The sequence below is a fragment of the Pseudophryne corroboree genome, chromosome 1 (assembly GCF_028390025.1).
Source record: "Pseudophryne corroboree isolate aPseCor3 chromosome 1, aPseCor3.hap2, whole genome shotgun sequence".
NCBI lineage: Eukaryota > Metazoa > Chordata > Amphibia > Anura > Myobatrachidae > Pseudophryne > Pseudophryne corroboree.
In genome coordinates this window covers 818,384,287-818,406,526 of record NC_086444.1, presented here as the reverse complement: position 1 = coordinate 818,406,526, position 22,240 = coordinate 818,384,287, and the positions used below count along the sequence as shown (strand labels likewise).

Here is a 22,240-nt window from a genome sequence, read left to right as displayed (position 1 = left end):
GTGCTGGTGCCAAAAATACGGGGGACAAAACGAGCAGGGGTCCCCCGTATTTTTAACACCAGCATCGGGCTCCACTAGCTGGACAGATAATGCCACAGCCGGGGGTCACTTTTATGCCGTGCCCTGCGGCCGTGGCATTAAATATCCAACTAGTCACCCCTGGCCGGGGTACCCTGGGGGAGTGGGGACCCCTTCAATCAAGGGGTCCCCCCCCCAGCCACCCAAGGGCCAGGGGTGAAGCCCGAGGCTGTCCCCCCCCATCCAATGGGCTGCGGATGGGGGGGCTGATAGCCTTTTGTGATAATAAAAATAATATTGTTTTTTCCAGCAGTACTACAAGTCCCAGCAAGCCTCCCCCGCAAGCTGGTACTTGGAGAACCACAAGTACCAGCATGCGGGAGAAAAACGGGCCCGCTGGTACCTGTAGTACTACTGGGGAAAAAATACCCAAATAAAAACAGGACACACACACCGTCGACAGTAAAACTTTATTTCATACGTCGACACACACATACTTACCTATGTTCACACGCCGACATCGGTCCTCTTCTCCATGTAGAATCCACGGATACCTGAAAAGAAAAGTTCAATATACTCACCTCAGCCATGGTCCAGAGATACATCCACGTACTTGGCAAAAAAACAAAGCGAACACCCGCTCCATGCCGGACTGAAAGGGGTCCCATGCTGACACATGAGACCCCTTTCCACGAATGAGACCTGTCAGTGACAGCTGTCACATAAAGGTCTCTAAAGCCAATCAGGAAGCGCAACTTCGTTGCGCTCACCTGATTGGCTGTGCGCTGTCTGAACTCAGACAGCGCATCGCACAGCTCCGTCCATTTTATTCAATGGTGGGAACTTAGCGGCTAGCGGTGAGGTCACCCGCCGGTCAGCCGCTGCCCGTGGGTTAACCCCCCCGCTACCCGCAAAGTTCCCACCATTGAAAGTAATGGAGCGGCTTTGCGATGCGCTGTCACAGCACAGACAGCGCACAGCCAATCAGGTGAGCGCCACGGAAGTAGCGCTTCCTGATTGGCTGAAGGGACTTCAGTGACAGGAGTCACGTGATGTCCCGGCATTCGGGAGAAAGGGGTCTGATGTGAAAGCATGGGACCCCTTTCTTGGTCCGGTGGATCGGTGTTCGTTTTTTTTTTTTGCCAAGTACGTGGATTATCTCTGGACCTGGATTTACCTCTGGACGCTGGAAGGTGAGTATAATTTTTTCACAGGTACCTCGGATCGTCGGAGACCGTGGCAGTCGGCGTGTCAACATAGGTAAGTATGTGTGTGTCGGTAGTGTGTAATAAAGTTTTACTATCAAGGTGTGTGTGTACTGTTTTTATTTGGGTATTTTTTTTCCAGTAGTACTACAGGTACCAGCGGGCCCGTTTTTCTCCCGCATGCTGGTACTTGTGGTTCTCCAAGTACCAGCTTGCGGGGGAGGCTTGCTGGGACTTGTAGTACTACTGGAAAAAACAATATCTTTTTATTATCACAAAAGGCTATCAGCCCCCCCATCCGCAGCCCATTGGATGGGGGGGGACAGCCTCGGGCTTCATCCCTGGCCCTTGGGTGGCTGGGGGGGGGACCCCTTGATTGTAGGGGTCCCCACTCCCCCAGGGTACCCCGTCCAGGGGTGACTAGTTGGATATTTAATGCCACGGCCGCAGGGCACGGCATGAAAGTGACCCCCGGCTGTGGCATTATCTGTCCAGCTAGTGGAGCCCGATGCTGGTGTTAAAAATACGGGGGACCCCTACTCTTTTTGTCCCCCGTATTTTTGGCACCAGGCGCAGAGCCCGGTGCTGGTTTTAAAAATACGGGGGATCCCTGCCCAATTTTTCCCCTGCATTTTTAGAACCAGGACCAGCTCGAAGAGCCCGAGGCTGGTTATGCTTTGGAGGGGGGACCCCACGCCATTTTTTTTCGGGTTTTTCCCGTTTTTTCCCGTTTTTTAAAATCGCTGCAAAATCCGCCAAATCGGCCGATTTTCGCCCGCGATTCTGGCGAACCCGTTTTTCATTGAATATGGTGAATTCCGGCAGCCACCTGCCGGAATTCACCTGGCGAATTGAGTCGAATTAAAAAACGGCGAAAAATTGCCGCGATTCGCCGTGAATTGCATATACCCCTATGTGTCATGCATACATTAATAGATAACCCTATATTATATAATTACTTTGGTCATTATTAAAGAAAGAAAAAAAATACCTTAGGCTAACACTGCTTTTGTGAGGGTGTGTTTATTTTTATATTGGTTATTTGTTTGTAACGCGTTTATTTGTCATGCTCAGGGGACAGCGTAATTATTCACCGTTCCACAACACATGGAGTGGACCTGCATTTTCACAGCACCATTATGGAGACCCACAACCGCCAAGAGCCCCACAGAGCTCTGGTATGAGAACTGCCTCAGGTATGATTGATTGTTTATATGACACAAGCACAAATACAGGCATATTTACAAAGATGGTGGAGGAAAAAAGTGTAAAAACCTTGCTCATAGCAGTTATCACAATGCAGAAAGTTCAATATTAACAATTACATAATGTTAGTATATATTTTGAGCACCTACCCCGAGATTGTAAATACCATTAACTTTAACTCGATTTCCCATATGCCATTAAATTGCCCAGAATATTAATCACATGCCTATTTAGAGAAAACCAAACATTAGATGCTAATTACTGCAAGCATTGCTACCATTGTCAGGTGTTTAACCACTTAACTGACATTTTTTTTTCACACAAACCTGCATAAATTGTAGGTTTTTTTTTTTAATTTAATAAAGTTAAAAAAGTATTTTTAGAGATATATTTAATGAGAGAAAAAAAAAAAAAGTACCTGTGTGGTATTTTGCACCCCACCCGTCAACCCTGTGTCCATAGGCCCCCATAATAATTTCACTTCCCACCCTAGTGTTCATTGTAGCACCCCGCACCTTTCAAAACCCATGCAGTTCCTCTTTCCTGCCAGGGGGGAACTACATGGGTTTTGAAAGGTGCAGTGTGCTAGAATGAACACTACCTCCCCTCAGAAATATTCCCCCCTAGTGGTGTGGTGTGGTATATTATATTATATTATATTATATTATATTATATTATATATATATATATATATATATATATATATATATATATACATATACACACACAAATCTCCAAGTGCGGCACTCCTGGACTTTTCAAATAAATCACGGCTCAGACAGGCAGATAAAATAACGTTTCAGTGCCACTTTATTGGGGCACTTTCATCAGACAATACATAGTACAAAATAACTCACCTAAATAAGTGTACCCTCCACATGGACGCCAATCACCGGAAGCCGTAATCCAGGACCTCCCACCTGGCCGGCTCCTCGTCATCAATGACGTTATTCCAACACACGCCTCACCTGATTATCTGATTATTAGGCGCTTCAGGTTTGGGCTATCCGTAATTTTTAAATGTTGATTATGCACTAGCACTTTTGATGTTTGTATATTCATTTATGTGGGGGTTTTAGTGAAATTCCAGCCCGCCCAGGTGAGGCGTGTGTTGGAATAACGTCATTGATGACGAGGAGCCGGCCAGGTGGGAGGTCCTGGATTACGGCTTCCGGTGATTGGCGTCCATGTGGAGGGTACACTTATTTAGGTGAGTTATTTTGTACTATGTATTGTCTGATGAAAGTGCCCCAATAAAGTGGCACTGAAACGTTATTATATCTGCCTGTCTGAGCCGTGATTTATTTGAAAAGTCCAGGAGTGCCGCACTTGGAGATTTGTGTGGATACATGTACGTGAGGGCACCCGGACGGGTACAGCAATCAGAAGGAGAGCCGGACCATACGGAGATATATATATGTGTTTCTTCAAACATATGGATTAGATTATACATCTGAATTATTTATTGAAGATTAGACATTTTATGCAACAGCTGATATCATCAGAACACAATTCTTCAATTCATTGTCAAAACAATATGCTCTTGCTTATTTGATGTATATGATCTTAAAGAAAATAAGATATTGCTAATTTTATCAATAAATAATTTTTAACAATGTTCTTGATTTTCTGAGGTGGATATAGCTCCCATGAGAATTCTGTGCTTTTCTTTATATAATGTCCATATTATTATTGATATATCCTCTCCTAGCCCAAAAAATATTTATTGGACAGCATAACCCCACCCCCCTTGCCCCAGTGCCAGATGGCACCCATTTACAACTAGCCCCCCCCCCCCATAAGTAGACTTGTAATGTACTCCTGGCGTTGTCGCATCGCATACATTAGTGACAGGTAGGGGGTTAAGCAATAAGCCTATTCCAATAATGCAGTATAATCCACCTTGTCCATTTTGCATTCAGTGTTAGCTGAGACTCTAAATTAACCAGAGCCTAAACTTTTTATGGGATGGCACATGTAATATTATTCAGGCAAACTGACTGAAGAGCTTATTCTATATATTGAACATCTGGCCACTTTCCTGGCTGTTTATTTGGATAATATATTTCTTTATAAGACATATTTTGTGTGCATGTGTTTGTCCTTTGTACAGTCCAGTGCTGCTTCTCTGGTCCATTGGTCACTGATTGAGTGTTTCAGCTGCATGAGCATTTCCAGAGAAGCTGCTACACACTGCATGTTATTACAGGTCACTGCATCTTTCAGCTGGCCACCAACCAAATTATGCAACTGGCTGAGCTGTTCTAACAGCCAGGGTGCTGGGAAAACAATGGCTCATGTCACACAGCCATTTCATTGTGGGAGATAGTCTCATCTGCTAAGTTGCCAATGTACAGAAATTGTTGCCGCATGAGGTTTGTGAACATGACGCATATTAAAAGACTAATGGCAGAAATGCAATAACTGTATTACAAGAAATTGCACATACCACAGCAGCATACTGTAAAAACATTCAAAAAACAATGTATCCATGCAAGGACGGTCTGCTCAAACCAGTACCCATAATATTGTGATTATACAGGCCTATTAGAGTGATCCTGTAAATAATTCTAACTAGATAAGAAATTTAGGGGATGACATGATTATACTCATAATAACATTGAAAATAAGATTTTACTTACCGGTAAATCTATTTCTCGTAGTCCGTAGTGGATGCTGGGGACTCCGTAAGGACCATGGGGAATAGACGGGCTCCGCAGGAGACAGGGCACTTTAAGAAAGAATTAGGAACACTGGTGTGCACTGGCTCCTCCCTCTATGCCCCTCCTCCAGACCTCAGTTAAGGAAACTGTGCCCGGAAGAGCTGACAGTACAAGGAAAGGATTTTGGAATCCAGGGTAAGACTCATACCAGCCACACCAATCACACCGTATAACTTGTGATAAACTTACCCAGTTGTGTCATCTCTTCTAGGGGTAGACTATTCCACCCTGGGTAATCCTACGCTTAGCGCCCAAGACGGCTGCTGCACTTGGTACCTATAAGGGTGGAATACACAACCCTTGGAAGTTATTACCCAAAATGCCTGCACCAATCCTGCGTTATGCTTTCTGTGGACTTAAGATTTTTCTTTTATGTCTGTGTTGCTTGTCTATTGTTGTATTACTCAAATCCTCTGTATCATGTGCATTGTTTTTGATGTCTGTAAAGCGCCTTGAGTCCTGTTGGAGAAAGAGCGCTATATAAATAAAAATTATTATTATTATTATTATTAACAGTATGAACAACAACAGAGCATCCGACAAACCTGATGCAACCATAACATAACCCTTATTTAAGCAATAACTATATACAAGTATTGCAGAAGAAGTCCGCACTTGGGACGGGCGCCCAACATCCACTACGGACTACGAGAAATAGATTTACCGGTAAGTAAAATCTTATTTTCTCTAACGTCCTAGTGGATGCTGGGGACTCCGTAAGGACCATGGGGATTATACCAAAGCACCCAAACGGGCGGGAGAGTGCGGATGACTCTGCAGCACCGAATGAGCAAACACAAGGTCCTCCTCAGCCAGGGTATCAAACTTGTAGAACTTTGCAAAGGTGTTTGAACCCGACCAAGTAGCTGCTCGGCAAAGCTGTAATGCCGAGACCCCTCGGGCAGCTGCCCAAGAAGAGCCCACCTTCCTTGTGGAATGGGCTTTTACTGATTTTGGATGCGGCAATCCAGCCGCAGAATGAGCCTGCTGAATCGTGATACAGATCCAGCGAGCAATAGTTTGCTTTGAAGCAAGAGCACCCAGCTTGTTGGATGCATACAGGGTAAACAGTGAGTCAGTTTTCCTGACTCCAGCCGTTCTGGCTACATAAATCTTCAAAGCCCTGACTACATCTAGTAACTTGGAATCCTCCAAGTCACGAGTAGCCGCAGGCACCACAATAGGTTGGTTCAAATGAAAGGATGACACCACCTTCGGCAGAAATTGCGAACGAGTCCATAACTCTGCCCTGTCCATATGGAAAACCAGATAGGGGCTTTTACATGACAAAGCCGCCAATTCAGACACACGCCTAGCCGAAGCTAAGGCCAATAGCATGACCACTTTCCACGTGAGATATTTTAACTCCACGGTCTTTAGTGGCTCAAACCAGTGAGATTTCAAGAAACTCAACACCACGTTAAGATCCCAAGGTGCCACTGGTGGCAAAAAAGGGGGCTGAATATGCAGCACTCCCTTTACAAACGTCTGAACTTCAGGAAAAGAAGCCAGTTCCTTTTGAAAGAAAATGGATAGGGCCGAAATCTGGACCTTAATGGACCCTAATTTTAAGCCCATAGTCACTCCCGCTTGTAGGAAGTGAAGGAAACGGCCCAGTTGGAATTCCTCTGTAGGGACCTTCCTGGCCTCACACCAAGCAACATATTTTCGCCATATACGGTGATAATGTTTTGCTGTCACGTCCTTCCTAGCCTTTATCAGCGTAGGAATAACCTCATCCGGAAGGATCCGGCGTTCAACCGCCATGCCGTCAAATGCAGCCGCGGTAAGTCTTGGAACAGACAGGGCCCCTGTTGCAACAGATCCTGTCTGAGAGGCAGAGGCCATGGGTCCTCTGTGAGCATTTCTAGCAGTTCCGGATACCAAGCCCTTCTTGGCCAATCCGGAACAATGAGTATTGTTCTCACTCCTCTTTTTCTTACGATTCTCAGCACCTTGTGTATGAGAGGAAGAGGAGGAAACACATAAACCGACTGGAACACGGTGTCACTAGTGCGTCCACAGCTATCGCCTGAGGGTCTCTTGACCTGGCGCAATACCTTTGTAGCTTTTTGTTGAGGCGGGATGCCATCATGTCCACCTGTGGCAGTTCCCATCGATTTGTAATCTGTGTGAAGACTTCTTGATGAAGTCCCCACTCTCCCGGGTGGAGGTCGTGCCTGCTGAGGAAATCTGCTTCCCAGTTGTCCACTACCGGAATGAACACTGCTGACAGTGCTTGCACGTGATTCTACGCCCAGCGAAGAATTCTGGTGGCTTCTGCCATTGCCACCCTGCTTCTTGTGCCGCCCTGGCGGTTTACATGAGCCACTGCGGTGATGTTGTCTGACTGAATCAGCACCGGTTGGTTGCGAAGCAGAGGCTCCGCTTGACTCAGGGCGTTGTATATGGCCCTTAGTTCCAGGATATTGATGTGCAGACAAGTCTCTTGACTTGACCACAGCCCCTGGAAGTTTCTTCCCTGAGTGACTGCCCCCCACCCTCGGAGGCTTGCATCCGTGGTCACCAGGACCCAGTCCTGTATGCCGAACCTGCGGCCCTCGAGAAGGTGAGCACTCTGCAGCCACCACAGAAGAGACACCCTGGCCCTGGTGGATAGGGTGATCAGCCGATGCATCTGAAGATGCGATCCGGACCACTTGTCCAACAGATCCCACTGAAAGGTCCTCGCATGGAACCTGCGGAAGGGAATGGCTTCGTATGATGCCACCATCTTTCCCAGGACTCGCGTGCATAGATGCACCGACAACTGTTTTGGTTTTAAGAGGTCTCTGACCAGAGTCACGAGCTCCTGGGCCTTCTCCTCCGGGAGAAACACCTTCTTCTGGTCTGTGTCCAGCATCATGCCCAGGAAGGGCAGACTCGTCGTAGGAATCAGCTGCGACTTTGGAATATTCAGAATCCAGCCGTGCTGTTGTCACACCTCCCGAGAGTGTGCTACGCTGATCAGCAACTGCTCTCTGGACCTCGCCTTTATGAGGAGATCGTCCAAGTATGGGATAATTGTAACTCCTTGCTTTCGCAGAAGCACCATCATTTCTGCCATTACCTTGGTAAATATTCTCGGTGCCGTGGATAGACCAAACGGCAACGTCTGGAATTGGTAATGACAGTCCTGTACCACAAATCTGAGGTACACCGGATGAGGTGGATAAATGGGGACATGCAGGTAAGCATCCTTTATGTCCAGAGACACCATAAAATCCCCCTCTTCCAGGCTTGCAATGACCGCCCTGAGCGATTCCATCTTGAACTTGAACCTTTTCAGGTAAATGTTCAGGGATTTTAAATTCAATATGGGTCTGACCGAACCGTCCGGTTTCGGAACCACAAACGTTGTGGAATAGTAACCCCTTCCCTGTTGAGGGAGGGGAACCTTTACCACCACCTGCTGGAGATATAATTTGTGAATTGCCGCTAACACTACTTCCCTTTCTATGGGGGAAGCTGACAGGGCCGATTTGAGGTAACGGTGAGGGGGCATCACTTCGAATTCCAGCTTGTATCCCTGAGACACATTCTGTATAGCCCAGGGATCCACCCGTGAGCGAACTCACTGGTGGCTGAAATTTCGGTGACGCGCCCCCACCGCTCCTGGCTCCACCTGTGGAGCCCCAGCGTCATGCGGTGGATTTAGTGGAAGCCGGGGAGGACTTCTGTTCCTGGGAACTAGCTGTATTGTGCAGCTTCTTTCCTCTACCCCTGCCTCTGGCAAGAAAGGACGCACCTCTGACTTTCTTGCCTCTTTGTGATCGAAAGGACTGCATTTGGTAATACGGTGCTTTCTTAGGTTGTGAGGGAATATATGGCAAAAAATTTGACTTCCCAGCCGTAGCTGTGGAAACTAGGTCCGAGAGACCGTCCCCAAACAATTCCTCACCCTTATAAGGTAAAACCTCCATGTGCTTTTTTGAGTCGGCATCACCTGTCCATTGCCGAGTCCACAGGACCCTTCTGGCAGAAATTACCATTGCATTTATTCTAGAGCCCAGTAGGCAAATGTCTCTCTGGGCATCCCTCATGTATAGGACAGCTTCTTTTATATGCCCCAGGGTCAGCAATATAGTATCCTTGTCCAAGGTATCAAGCTCCTCAGACAGAGTATCTGTCCATGCTGCTACAGCACTACACATCCAGGCCGACGTAATTGCCGGCCTTAGTAGGGTACCTGAATGTGTATAAACGGACTTCAGGATACCTTCCTGCTTTCTATCCGCAGGATCTTTTAGGGCGGCCGTATCCTGTGACGGCAGGGCTACCTTCTTAGATAAGCGTGGCAAAGCTTTGTCTACCCTAGGGGAGGATTCCCAGCGTAACCTGTCCGTTGGCTGGAAAGGATACGCCATAAGTAACCGTTTGGAAATCTGCATTTTCCTATCAGGAGAATCCCAAGCTTTTTCACATAACTCATTTAACTCATGTGAAGGGGGAAAAGTCACTCCTTGCCTCTTCTCCCAAAACATATAAACCCTCTTGGCAGGGACAGGGTTTTCCTCTGAGATGTGCAATACATCCTTCATTGCTATAATCATGTAGCAGATGGCTTTAGCTATTTTAGGCTGCAACTTTGCATCATCGCCATCGACACTGGAGTCAGAATCCGTGTCGATATCCGTGTCAACAATTTGGGATAGTGGGCGCTTCTGAGACCCTGACGGCCTCTGCGCTGTAGGATCAGGCATGGGTTGGGACCCTGACTGTCCTAAGGCATCAGCTTTATCCAACCTTTTATGCAAGGAGTTTACATTATCATTTAACACCTTCCACATATCCATCCAATCAGGTGTCGGCGCCGTCGGCGGAGACACCACATTCATCTGCACCTGCTCCCACATAGCCTTCCTCGTCAAACATGTCGACACAAGCGTACCGACACACCACACACACAGGGATGCTCTATTTGAGGACAGAACCCCCACAAGGCCTTTTGGGGAGACAGAGAGAGAGTATGCCAGCACACACCCCAGCGCTATATGACCCAGGAATTACACAGTAACTTAGTGTTTACCCAGTAGCTGCTGTATATACTGATATTGCGCTAAATTTATGTGCCCCCCCTCTCTTTTTACCCTCTTTCTACCGTGAATCTGCAGGGGAGAGCCTGGGGAGCTTCCTCTCAGCGGAGCTGTGGAGAGAAAATGGCGCTGGTGAGTGCTGAGGAAGAATCCCCGCCCCCTAAGCGGCGGGCTTCTGTCCCGCGATTTTGTGTAAAATAATGGCGGGGGCTCATGCATATATACAGTGCCCAACTGTATATATGCCCTTTTATGCCAAGAGGTACTTAATTGCTGCCCAGGGCGCCCCGCCCCCCCTGCGCCCTGCACCCTACAGTGACCGCAGTGTGTGGGTTTGATGTGGGAGCAATGGCAGACCCACAGACTGGAGTCTTCTGCCGCCGCTTTTGATGTCTTCTTGCTTCACACGCCGGCTTCTGGCTCTGGGAGGGGGACGGCGGCGCGGCTCCGGGATCGGACGACCAAGGGTGCGTTCCTGTGTTCGATCCCTCTGGAGCTAATGGTGTCCAGTAGCCTAAGAAGCATGACCTATCCGCAGTTAGTAGGTCTGCTTCTCTCCCCTCAGTCCCACGTAGCAGAGAGCCTGTTGCCAGCAGATCTCTCTGAAAATAAAAAAACCTAACAAAATACTTTCTTATAGCAAGCTCAGGAGAGCTCACTAAGTAGCACCCAGCTCGTCCGGGCACAGATTCTAACTGAGGTCTGGAGGAGGGGCATAGAGGGAGGAGCCAGTGCACACCAGTAGTCCTAATTCTTTCTTAAAGTGCCCTGTCTCCTGCGGAGCCCGTCTATTCCCCATGGTCCTTACGGAGTCCCCAGCATCCACTAGGACGTTAGAGAAATTAGAATTAAAGTAGTCCTAGTACTAAATGAACTGTATAGCTCACTTAAAAAAATCATACCATCTGCATATCCCCCAACTGTCCCGATTATAGCGGGACAGTCCCGCAATTCGGAAACTGTCCCGCTGACCCACCCGCAGGCAGCAGTGTCCCGCGGGCAGGGAGGCTTTGATCACCCGCTGCTCTGCAAAGAAGAGATTGATCTTTGAACAGATGCAGCATCTATCGAGTGCTGGGAGGGGAGCATAGAGCTGCCCAGCTTCTCGGGCTGCCCCCCCACCCTGATAACAGAGAATAATATTCTCATTACAATTGTCATGATTTCAAAGTTTGCTCCTGGAGCACACCATGTTGCTGTGCAAGGAGTGTATATGCATGAACTTATTTTAATGCAAAAGTGCATGTAGTAAACAAATAATGGGCAGCTGCTTTGGTTTTACACTGTAAATTACAGTTAAGCTAGGACACGCTCCTACAAACTATGGGGGTCATTCCGACCCATTTGCACGCTGTTTTTCGCAGCGGTGCGAACGGGTCGGTTCTGCACTTGCGCGGTGACCGCAATGCGCAAGCGCGTCAATGCCCAACGACAAGACGTTGGGCAACGACAAGAAGACCGAAGAAAGCGATCGCTGGAAGGCGTTCTGGGGCGTCAACTGGGAGTTTTCTGGGAGTGGTGCAGCGAACGCAGGCGTCTGCAGGGCAGGTGTCTGACGTCAATTCCGGGACCTGACAGGCTGAAGACATTGCAGCAGGTAAGTAACTCCAGAGCTACTCAGAAACTGCACAAAATGTATTTGCATAGCTCGGCTGCACAAGCGTTCGCAGCCTTGCTATGTAAAAAACCCCTCTGCTATAGGCGGCGTCTAGTTGATCGCACGGGCAGCAAAAAGTTGCTACATGCAATCAACTCTGAATGACCCCCTATAAATCTCTCTGCACATATCAGAATCAGCCTTATTGGCCAGGTGTACTCACGTACTCTAGGAATTTTGTGCGGTACAATGCATCGCCAAGCAGCAACATGAAGGGGGAATACATAGCATAAGAAGGGGAAAAACGTAGCATACATTACAAACATTACACGTATGAGTTCATACTGCACATTGCAACTGTACGATAGACTCGACATATTAGACATGTTAGACTTTTTATATATTGTTCAGCTGGTGGACAGCTAGTGGGAAGAAGCTTTTAATGGATCTGGTCGACTTTGCGGGAATGGACCTGTAGCGTTTGCCTGATGGAAGCGGTTCAAACAGTTTGTGACCTGGGTGCTGCATTTCTGCCACTATTTTCTCCGCTCGCTTCCTGACCCTTGACTGGTATAATTCCTGGACGGGAGGGAGGTCAGCCCCAACAATCTTTTCAGCTGTCCTCACCACCCTTTGCAGCCTCCGTCTGTCACTCTCATTGGCAGCTCCATACCAGACTGTGATTGAGTAACATAGGACCAATTCTATGATCGCTGTGTAGAAGATGAGCAGCAGCTTCTGCGGGATGTTGAATTTCCTGAGTTGCCTCAGAAAGAACATCCGCTGCTGGGCCTTCTTTATGACAGTGCTTATGTTGGGTCCCCATTTGAGGTCTCTGGAAATTTTTGACCCTAGAAATTTGAAGGAGCCGACCAACGAAACCAAGATGTCAGCTATTACGAGTGGTTGCATGGCATTAGGTTTCCTTCTGAAGTCCACCATCATCTTAACTGTTTTGAGGGGATTTAGGTCAAGGTTGTTCCTGCCGCACCACTGTTAGCCGTTCCAATTTGCGTCTGTATGCAGATTCGTCTTCGTATAATTTTTACGGCTTGCTCGGCCGAGGTGCAGTTGTTGGTATATGGAGAGAAGAGCAGGGGGGAGAGAACACATCCTTGAGGGGCCCCCATGCTGATCGTGCGCCCACTAGACGTGAATGACCCGGCTTTCACCACCTGTTTCCTTGCTGTCAGGAAGTCGATGATCCAGAAACATGTTGATTCTGGGACCCCTAAGGAGAGGAGTTTGGCTTGCAGGATACTGGGGACGAGTGTGTTGAATGCCGAACTGAAGTCAACAAATAGGACTCACGCATAAGAGCCTAGTCGGTCTAGGTGTTGTAGGATGTAGTGCAACCCCAAGTAAACTGCGTCCTTGGCACTCCTGTTTGCTCTGTATGCCCTCTGGGAGTGTATCTTAGCTTAGCAGAATTGTGAACGAAAGGATCGCACGCAGCGCTGCTACAAAAAAAAATTGTGCAGTTTCAGAGTAGCTCGAAACTTACTCCTACCTTCGATCACTTCAGACTGTTTAGTTCCTGTTTTGACGTCACAAACACGCCCGGCATTTGGCCAGCCACTCCCCCGTTTCTCCAGCCACTCCTGCGTTTTTATCTGGCACGCCTGCGTTTTACAGCACACTCCCTGAAAAGCGTTGCTAGACCTTGTGTGAAAGTACATCGGCTTTTGTGAAAGTACGACGCGCGTGCATAGTGTGCACCATACGCATGCGCAGAAAAGCCATTTTTTTGCTTGATCGCTGCGCTGCGAACAACGGCAGCTAGCGATCAACTTTTAGGCGGGTGTTAGTCGCTTCTCTCAGGTGGTTCAGCGCCAGCCGTTCAAACTTTCATTGCCACAGATGTTAGTCAGATCGGCCTGTAGTCATTTAGGTCTTTTGCAGCTGTGCTCTTTGGAACCGGGATGATTGTTGAACATTTAAAGCAGGAGGGAACCTTGCACGTCTCCAGTGAGGTGTTGAAGATCTTGGAGAAGATGAGGGCGAGCTGAACAGCACAGTTCTTTAGGGCAGATGGCGATACTTCATCTGGGCCTGTGGCTTTCCTAGGTTTGACCCTTCTGAACATTCCTTCTACCTCTTTCTGATCCACCCGCAGTGCCTGGGAGTGGAGACCAGGATAAGGGAATGGGTGGTCAGCTTCGCCCGGGACAGGGGTAGGACTAGGGGCCTCCTTCTCAAATCTGCAGTAAAAGTTGTTCAGCTCATCCGCCAATTCCTGGTGCATGACAGTGGGTTTCCAGGTTTTCTTGTAGCTGGTTATGGCTTGCATACCTCTCCAAACTGACACGGGGTCTTTGGCCAAAAGGTTGTTAGTCAGCTTGTTGGAGAATCGTTTTTTAGCCAGCCTGATTTCGCGTGTCAGGGAGTTCCTGGCCTGTTTGTACAGGGCCCTGTCCCCGCTGCTGTATGCCTCCTCCTTGGCCCAACAAAGCTTCCTGAGCTGGGAGATGAACCAAGGCTTGTTGTTATTGAAAGTGCAGAATGTTTTTGTTGGCACACACGTGTCCTTGCAGTAGCTGATGTAGGATGCCACTACATCAGCCAGGTCGTCTAGGCCGTTAACGGAAGTTTCAAAAACTCTCCAATCTGTGCAGTCACAACAGGCCTGAAGCTTCAGCCTTGCTTCGTTTGTCCAGCGTTTGACGAACCTGACCACGGGCTTTTCCTTCCTCAGCTTCTGGATGTATGTGGGGAGCAGGTGGACTATGCAGTGGTTGGAGAGGCCTAGGGCTGCGCGGGGGGTGGACCGGTAAGCTGTCTTGATGGAGGTATAGAAGTGGTCCAGGGTTCACCCCTCCCTGGTATGGCACTTGACTTGCTGCTTGTATTTAGCTCCTGGCTCAGGTTGGTGTTGTTGAATTCTCCCAGTACTATAAGCAGTGAGTCCGGATATTTGAGTTCTGTAGCTGTTATCCTAGTGGCCAGCTGTTGCAGGGCATCGTTTGCACTTGCTTGGGTAGGGGGGGATATACAAACCCACCAGGACTGTTAAGGCAAATTCCCGGGGGGAGTAGAACGGGTTGCAGTTAATGATGAGCATCTCCAATTGCGGGCTGCTTGATTTACTTAGGATCGTAACGTTGGAGCACCACCCTTCATTTATGTAGAAGCAGATGCCACCTCCTCTGTTTTTTATGAGGAGGTCCTTATCGCGGTCGGCTCTGAAGAGGCTGTAGCCCGGCAGTTACAGTGTGGAGTCGGCAATTAGGTTGTCCAGCCACGTCTCAATAAAGCATAGGATGGATGCCCAGCAGTGCCCGACCTTGCGTCGCTCATGAGCAGGGATAGCTCATCCATCTTGTTTGCGAGGTATCGAGTGTTTGATAGTAGGATTGATGAAAGAGAAGATCATGGCCTCTGCGTCTCCACCCGACTAGGGCCCCAGCACGGCAGCCCCTCTTGCGGGCCCCACGCCTCTTGTGTGCTCCATTCCGCCCTTCAGTCTGCTGGGGGTCCCATTCAGGCATGTCAGCCTGGGTTGTCGCTGCTCCACTGCTGGGAGTTTGGTTGCGGGGCACCCGCCGGTCATTGTTCCATGCCACGGACGCCTTTTCTGCTCCATTGTGCCTCCTGGTGGTGCCGCAGGGGGCCAGCTTCGCATCGCAGCTGCCAGGGGCCGCTGCTGCACTGCGACTACAGGAGTTGTGGGAAGGGCCATCGCTGGGCTGGGGGCCGCCACCAGTACTCACTGGGGTAGGGGCTTCCACGCTGCCTTCTCCGTTGGCCGACCAATGGGAGCCGCCGCCGGCCTTTCCAGTAGCCAGGTCTCCAGGTCGCGGGCTGAGGGGCATTTTTCCTCCTCTGCTTGAGGGCATCGCCGGCGACTCTCTCATGGGCGTGCCACAAAGGGCCCCTGCGGGGGTTCCCGATGGAGCACCTCTCCTTCTTGGGCTGCTGCGAGGTTCCCATACTTCCGGCCGCTCCGGCTTCAATGCCCCCATACAGGACAGCGAGAACTACCGATCCGGCCAGCAGCTCCGGTGAGTTTGGCCGGGGGGCGAGTCCTGAGAACACCAGAATTTCCTCTCTGCTGTGTCTGACAGTGGCATCCACGGGGGGGGGGATATAAATATATTTGTAAAAAACGAAGGTTGCTTGGCAGAGCAGCACCGAGGCAGCCATCCGCGACGCCATCTTGAACTCATTTACAATGTTATGTGATCCAAAAATTATAATGGGTTCATGAACAGAGTTATTGCTATAAAGTATTGCTGCTCTTTAATCCAATGGGTATATTTGAAACAAGTGATAAACAAAATAACTGCTTTTATAATTGCTGATTTAGTCAATTATTCCAGGACTAAGCAAGTGTTAGAATCCAATTCCTATTGTGTAGGTGTGAAAAATCTCAGTGTGAGAGGCCTTTGAAGTAAATTTCTTGTAGGGGTAGTGATAACATGTGAAATCTACCCTACCTGCATTGCAACATGGTTTTACCAAGGCGAAAATAGATCTTTTTGTTTTATTTGCACCAAACTCTGAATCAGGCCCAATGAGGGGAATTCTATTGTTTCCCCCCCGGCTGCCACTAGATGGAGCCCGATGAGCAGTTCAGTTGTTGCTCCATTCTGGTGTGTATGCAGCTGGTGGACACATTTCAGCTCATGGCCTCCCGAGGTGAGAGCTGAAATATGCGAAAACTATGTGGGTCGGGCACTCAAACTGGACTTTAGGTGGGTTTATCCGCTGTTCATGGCTAAACCCTGTCTATTTGGGCACAATTAAAGCGATGGGTGCCCGATTGGAGCACCGACTGAATTGCTCTGAGAGGCGCCCTTTAAAACATTGGAAATGTGCCAAAAGTGCCTTGTACAAAAAAAAAATATATATATATATATATATATATATATATATATATATATGTTTATATGTAACTGTTAATATTATAGGGTATCTCACAGTGTGTTGGACCCAATATATGTGCTCCTTCTCTGGGAAGGAGACATTCCCCATTACTTCCCTGTAAATATCGGTCAGTCGGCATACATTGCCCAATACAGCCAACTTAACGCTTCAAAATATTGTGTCACGATCCGGGTATCTGGACGCCATTTCTTACCCATCAGATGCCTCCTAAGGCTGGCTCAGCGCTCCAGGACCGGATCCCATCTGTTATCCTGATGTGTACATTCCTGTATCCTCTCCTGTCACTCTGGGACGCTGTCACAGTAAACGCCATATTACACCTGGCATGGCGTCTCCCGCGGCCTCCGCCGCCGTCCCTGAACTTCTGCATGCAGAGTGTCTGAGTGGCGATTACGTCAGCCGCGGCCTCCGCTGTGTCCGCGTGGTTGGATGTGCATTTGTCAGCCGGGCGCCTCCTGTCTCCGGTGGCCGGCGCCGCCATTACTGTTTTCATTACCACATGGATTACAAACCAAACTTCCCTCCAAGTGTCTGCATGGGCGCAGCCATCTTGGATTCTGTCAGCTGATCATTTCCACCAATCTGTTCTCAGTATTGATAATCTGCATAATTGCCTAGCCAATCCCTTCCTTGCTGCAGGTATAAATACACTGTGCCTGAGCAAGGAAGGCGTCAGTGCTTTGGTTGTCAAACCTAGTTCCTGTTTGTCTCTCTCCTGTGATTGTCTTCCAGGTTCCAGCTCCTGTCTCAAGACTTCCACCATAGAGACCCGCACCAGCATTCCACCTGCGGTGTAGCCTGACTCTCCAATCCATTGTGGATTCATCTGTTTCCAGTTACAACATTACCTGCTTCCAGCTCAGCTTCCAGCAGAGTACAGCTTCCCTTAAAGGGCCGGTGTCCTTTCTACACTTTACCACTCTCCACCGGTATTATTATTTCTCCGCTCTCAAGTTCTACATTTCAGTTCATATTTCATCGCTCCCAAGTTCATTTATTATTTAACTGGTTCCAGCCAGTATCCACTCCGTGCTAACAACAGTCTGGTTCCAGCCAGTATCCACAGCAGCTGTTTTATCTTCAGCAACCCAGCTTTTCCTGGAACACCAGCTGGCACAATCCTGGGTTATCTCCATTGCTACAGTCGGGCCTGGTAAGGACTTTCCATCTAGAAGATCATAAGAACTATCTCACACTACCAGTGCCCTGTGGCTCCTGCCATCCTGTAGTACCCAGGAACTGTATTTATTCTTTGCTGACTTTTTACGTTTTCTTTTACTGCTGCTGTGTTGCGGAGTTGTCATAATAAACATCATTGACTTTTATCCAAGTTGTCGTGGTCACGCCTTCGGGCAGTTATTATTCATGTTACTTACATGTCCAGGGGTCTGATACAACCTCCCAGGTTCCGGTACATCTCAGCCCCTACAACTGAGGCTGCCTCCCGTCAGCTTAGGCCCTCAGTTGTAACAGTAAGCACTGACCTAATGAATCCAGCCGGAGACCAGGATCAAGCGGCCAGGCCGATGCAAGAACTGGCAGCCCGACTAGAACATCAGGAGGCTGCACAGGGCCACATAATCCGCTGTCTCCAGGATCTCTCTACTCGGCTGGATGGGATTCAGACAACTCTCCGTGGATCAGGCGCGTCTGGTGCGTCAACCACAGTGACTCCAGCTATAACCCCACCCACCTTACCCATTTCTGCTCCACGTCTTCATCTTCCAACGCCAGCAAAATTTGACGGATCTCCAAGATTCTGCAGGGGATTTCTCAACCAGTGTGAGATTCAGTTTGAGCTACAACCTGGCAATTTTCCCAGTGACCGTACAAAAATTGCCTACATTATTTCTCTTCTCAGTGGCTCAGCCCTTGATTGGGCATCACCGTTATGGGAGAGGTCCGACACCCTGCTATCTTCCTACACTGCCTTCGTGTCAACATTCAGGCGCATCTTCGACGAGCCAGGCCGGGTAACCTCAGCTTCATCCGAGATTCTCCGTTTACGCCAGGGGTCACGTACTGTAGGACAATATCTGATACAGTTCCAGATCCTGGCATCCGAACTGGCATGGAACGACGAGGCCCTGTATGCTGCATTCTGGCATGGCTTATCTGAGCGTGTTAAAGATGAGTTAGCTACCAGAGACTTACCTTCTAAGTTAGATGAGCTAATCTCACTCTGCACGAAAGTTGATTTACGTTTCAGAGAGAGAGCAACTGAGCGTGGAAGATCATCTGCTCCAAAATCTTCTGCTCCTCCTCCTCGTCAACTGTCACCATCTAAAGATGAGCCCATGCAACTTGGCCGTTCCCGTTTAACTCCTGCTGAGCGCCGAAGACGTCTCTCCAAGTCTCTTTGTCTTTACTGTGCAGCTCCGTCTCACACCATCAATGCCTGTCCCGAATGTCCGGGAAAACTCCAAACCCTAGCTCGCCCAGGAGAGGGCCGGCTAGGAGTAATGATCTCCTCTCCATCTCCTCATGATTGTAATCTCCCAGTGTCGCTCCAAATTGCTCAACGTTATCGGAACGTCATTGCCCTCCTTGATTCCGGAGCAGCTGGGAACTTTATTACCGAAGCCTATGTTAAACGGTGGTCCCTACCCACCGAGAGACTTCCTTCGTCCATTTCTTTAACTGCCGTGGATGGCAGCAAAATTTTTGATGCAGTTATTTCTTTAAGGACTCTGCCAGTTCGTCTGAGAGTGGGAGTTCTTCATTCCGAACTTATTTCTTTTTTAGTGATTCCAAGAGCCACACATCCTGTGGTCCTGGGCCTTCCATGGCTCCGTCTTCACAATCCTACAATTGATTGGACGACTACGCAAATCCTGGCATGGGGTTCCTCCTGTGCTGAGACATGTTTGTTTAAAGTATTGCCTGTCTGTTCTTCCTCCCCCAGGTCGTCTGATGTTCCACCTCCTCCATATCAAGATTTCACGGATGTGTTCAGTAAAGCTTCTGCTGATATCCTTCCTCCTCATAGAGAATGGGACTGTCCGATTGATCTCGTTCCAGGGAAGGTTCCACCTCGAGGCCGAACTTATCCGTTGTCTCTGCCTGAGACGCATTCTATGGAGGAATATATTAAAGAGAACCTAGCAAAGGGGTTCATTCGACCTTCTTCTTCTCCAGCCGGCGCAGGCTTCTTTTTTGTAAAAAAGAAAGATGGTGGTCTGCGGCCGTGCATCGACTACAGAGGTTTGAACGACATTACCATCAAGAACCGTTATCCTTTACCCCTGATTACTGAGCTCTTTGACAGAGTTAGCGGAGCTACCATCTTTACAAAGCTGGACTTGCGAGGTGCATACAATCTCATCCGGATCCGTGAGGGTGACGAGTGGAAGACCGCCTTTAACACCCGTGACGGACATTATGAGTACCTCGTCATGCCCTTCGGATTGAGCAATGCTCCAGCTGTCTTCCAGCATTTTGTCAATGAGATCTTCAGAGACATTCTATACCGTCATGTCGTGGTCTATCTAGACGATATCCTCATTTCTCTGACGTCCTAGTGGATGCTGGGACTCCGTAAGGACCATGGGGATATAGCGGCTCCGCAGGAGACAGGGCACAAAATAAAAGCTTAAGGATCAGGTGGTGTGCACTGGCTCCTCCCCCTATGACCCTCCTCCAAGCCTCAGTTAGATTTTTGTGCCCGGCCGAGAAGGGTGCAATCTAGGTGGCTCTCCTGAGCTGCTTAGAATAAAAGTTTAGTTAGGTTTTTTTATTTTCAGTGAGTCCTGCTGGCAACAGGCTCACTGCATCGTGGGACTAAGGGGAGAAGAAACGGACTCACCTGAGTGCAGAGTGGATCGGGTTTCTTAGGCTACTGGACACTAGCTCCAGAGGGACGATCACAGGTTCAGCCTGGATGGGTCACCGGAGCCGCGCCGCCGTCCCCCTTACAGAGCCAGAAGAGACGAAGAGGTCCGGTGAAATCGGCGGCAGAAGACATCCTGTCTTCAGACTAAGGTAGCGCACAGCACCGCAGCTGTGCGCCATTGCTCTCAGCACACTTCACACTCCGGTCACTGAGGGTGCAGGGCGCTGGGGGGGAGCGCCCTGAGACGCAATATAACAGAATACCTTAGGTGGCAAAACAGAATACATCACATATAGCTCCTGGGCTATATGGATGTATTTTAATCCCCTGCCATTTTACACAAAAAAGCGGGAGATAAGGACGTCGTGAAGGGGCGGAGCCTATCTCCTCAGCACACAAGCGCCATTTTCCCTCACAGCTCCGCTGGAAGGACGGCTCCCTGACTCTCCCCTGCAGTCCTGCTTCAGAATCAGGGTAAAAAAAGAGAAGGGGGGGCATTGTTGGCAGCAAATAACAATAATTAACAGCAGCTATAAGGGAATAACACTTATATAAGGTTATCCCTGTATATATATATAGCGCTGGGTGTGTGCTGGCAGACTCTCCCTCTGTCTCTCCAAAGGGCTAAGTGGGGTCCTGTCCTCTATCAGAGCATTCCCGGTGTGTGTGTGCTGTGTGTCGGTACGCGTGTGTCGACATGTATGAGGAGGAAAATTATGTGGAGGCGGAGCAGTTGCCTGCGTTGGTGATGTCACCCCCTAGGGAGTCGACACCTGACTGGATGATTGTATTTAAACAATTAAGTGATAATGTCAGCAATTTGCAAAAAACTGTTGACGACATGAGACAGCCGGCAAATCAGTTAGTGCCTGTCCAGGCGTCTCAGACACCGTCAGGGGCGCTAAAACGCCCGTTACCTCAGTGGGTCGACACAGACCCTGACACAGATACTGAGTCTAGTGTCGACGGTGACGAGACAAACGTAATGTCCAGTAGGGCCACACGTTACATGATCACGGCAATGAAAGAGGCATTGAACCTTTCTGACACTACAAGTACCACAAAGAAGGGTATTATGTGGGGTGAGAAAAAACTACCAATATTTTTTCCTGAGTCAGAGGAAATAAATGAGGTGTGTGAAAAAGCGTGGGTTTCTCCCGATAAAAAACAGCTAATTTCTAAAAAATTATTAGCATTATATCCTTTCCCGCCAGAGGTTAGGGCGCGTTGGGAAACACCCCCTAGGGTAGATAAGGCGCTCACACGTTTATCTAAACAAGTAGCGTTACCGTCTCCTGATACGGCTACCCTCAAAGAACCAGCTGATAGAAGGCTGGAAAATATCCTAAAAAGTATATACACACATACTGGTGTTATACTGCGACCAGCAATCGCCTCAGCCTGGATGTGCAGTGCTGGAGTCGCATGGTCGGATTCCCTGACTGAGAATATTGATACCCTGGATAGGGACAATATTTTGTTAACTATAGAACATTTAAAGGATGCATTATTATATATGCATGATGCACAGAGGGATATTTGCACCCTGGCATCAAGAGTAAGTGCTATGTCCATCTCTGCCAGAAGAGCGTTGTGGACGCGACAGTGGTCAGGGGATGCGGATTCCAAATGGCACATGGAAGTATTGCCGTATAAAGGGGAGGAGTTATTTGGGGCTGGTCAATCGGACCTGGTGGCCACGGCAACGGCTGGAAAATCCACCTTTTTACCCCAGG

The 22,240-nt window shown here is 48.7% G+C and overlaps 1 protein-coding gene and 1 long non-coding RNA gene across 2 annotated transcripts in view; one reads left to right on the top strand and one right to left on the bottom strand.

The window, feature by feature from the left end:
• The window catches only part of LOC134911110 (uncharacterized), a 58,184-nt gene that overhangs the window by 3,324 nt on the left and 32,620 nt on the right, over positions 1-22,240 (bottom strand). The gene's annotated exons all lie outside the window — the stretch shown is intronic.
• SARAF (store-operated calcium entry associated regulatory factor) overlaps positions 1-22,240 on the top strand; it is a 41,315-nt gene that overhangs the window by 6,521 nt on the left and 12,554 nt on the right. The window contains exon 5 of the mRNA XM_063919465.1: positions 2,298-2,419. Coding sequence (XP_063775535.1) covers positions 2,298-2,419 — 122 coding nt within the window. The remainder of the gene's footprint in view (positions 1-2,297; positions 2,420-22,240) is intronic.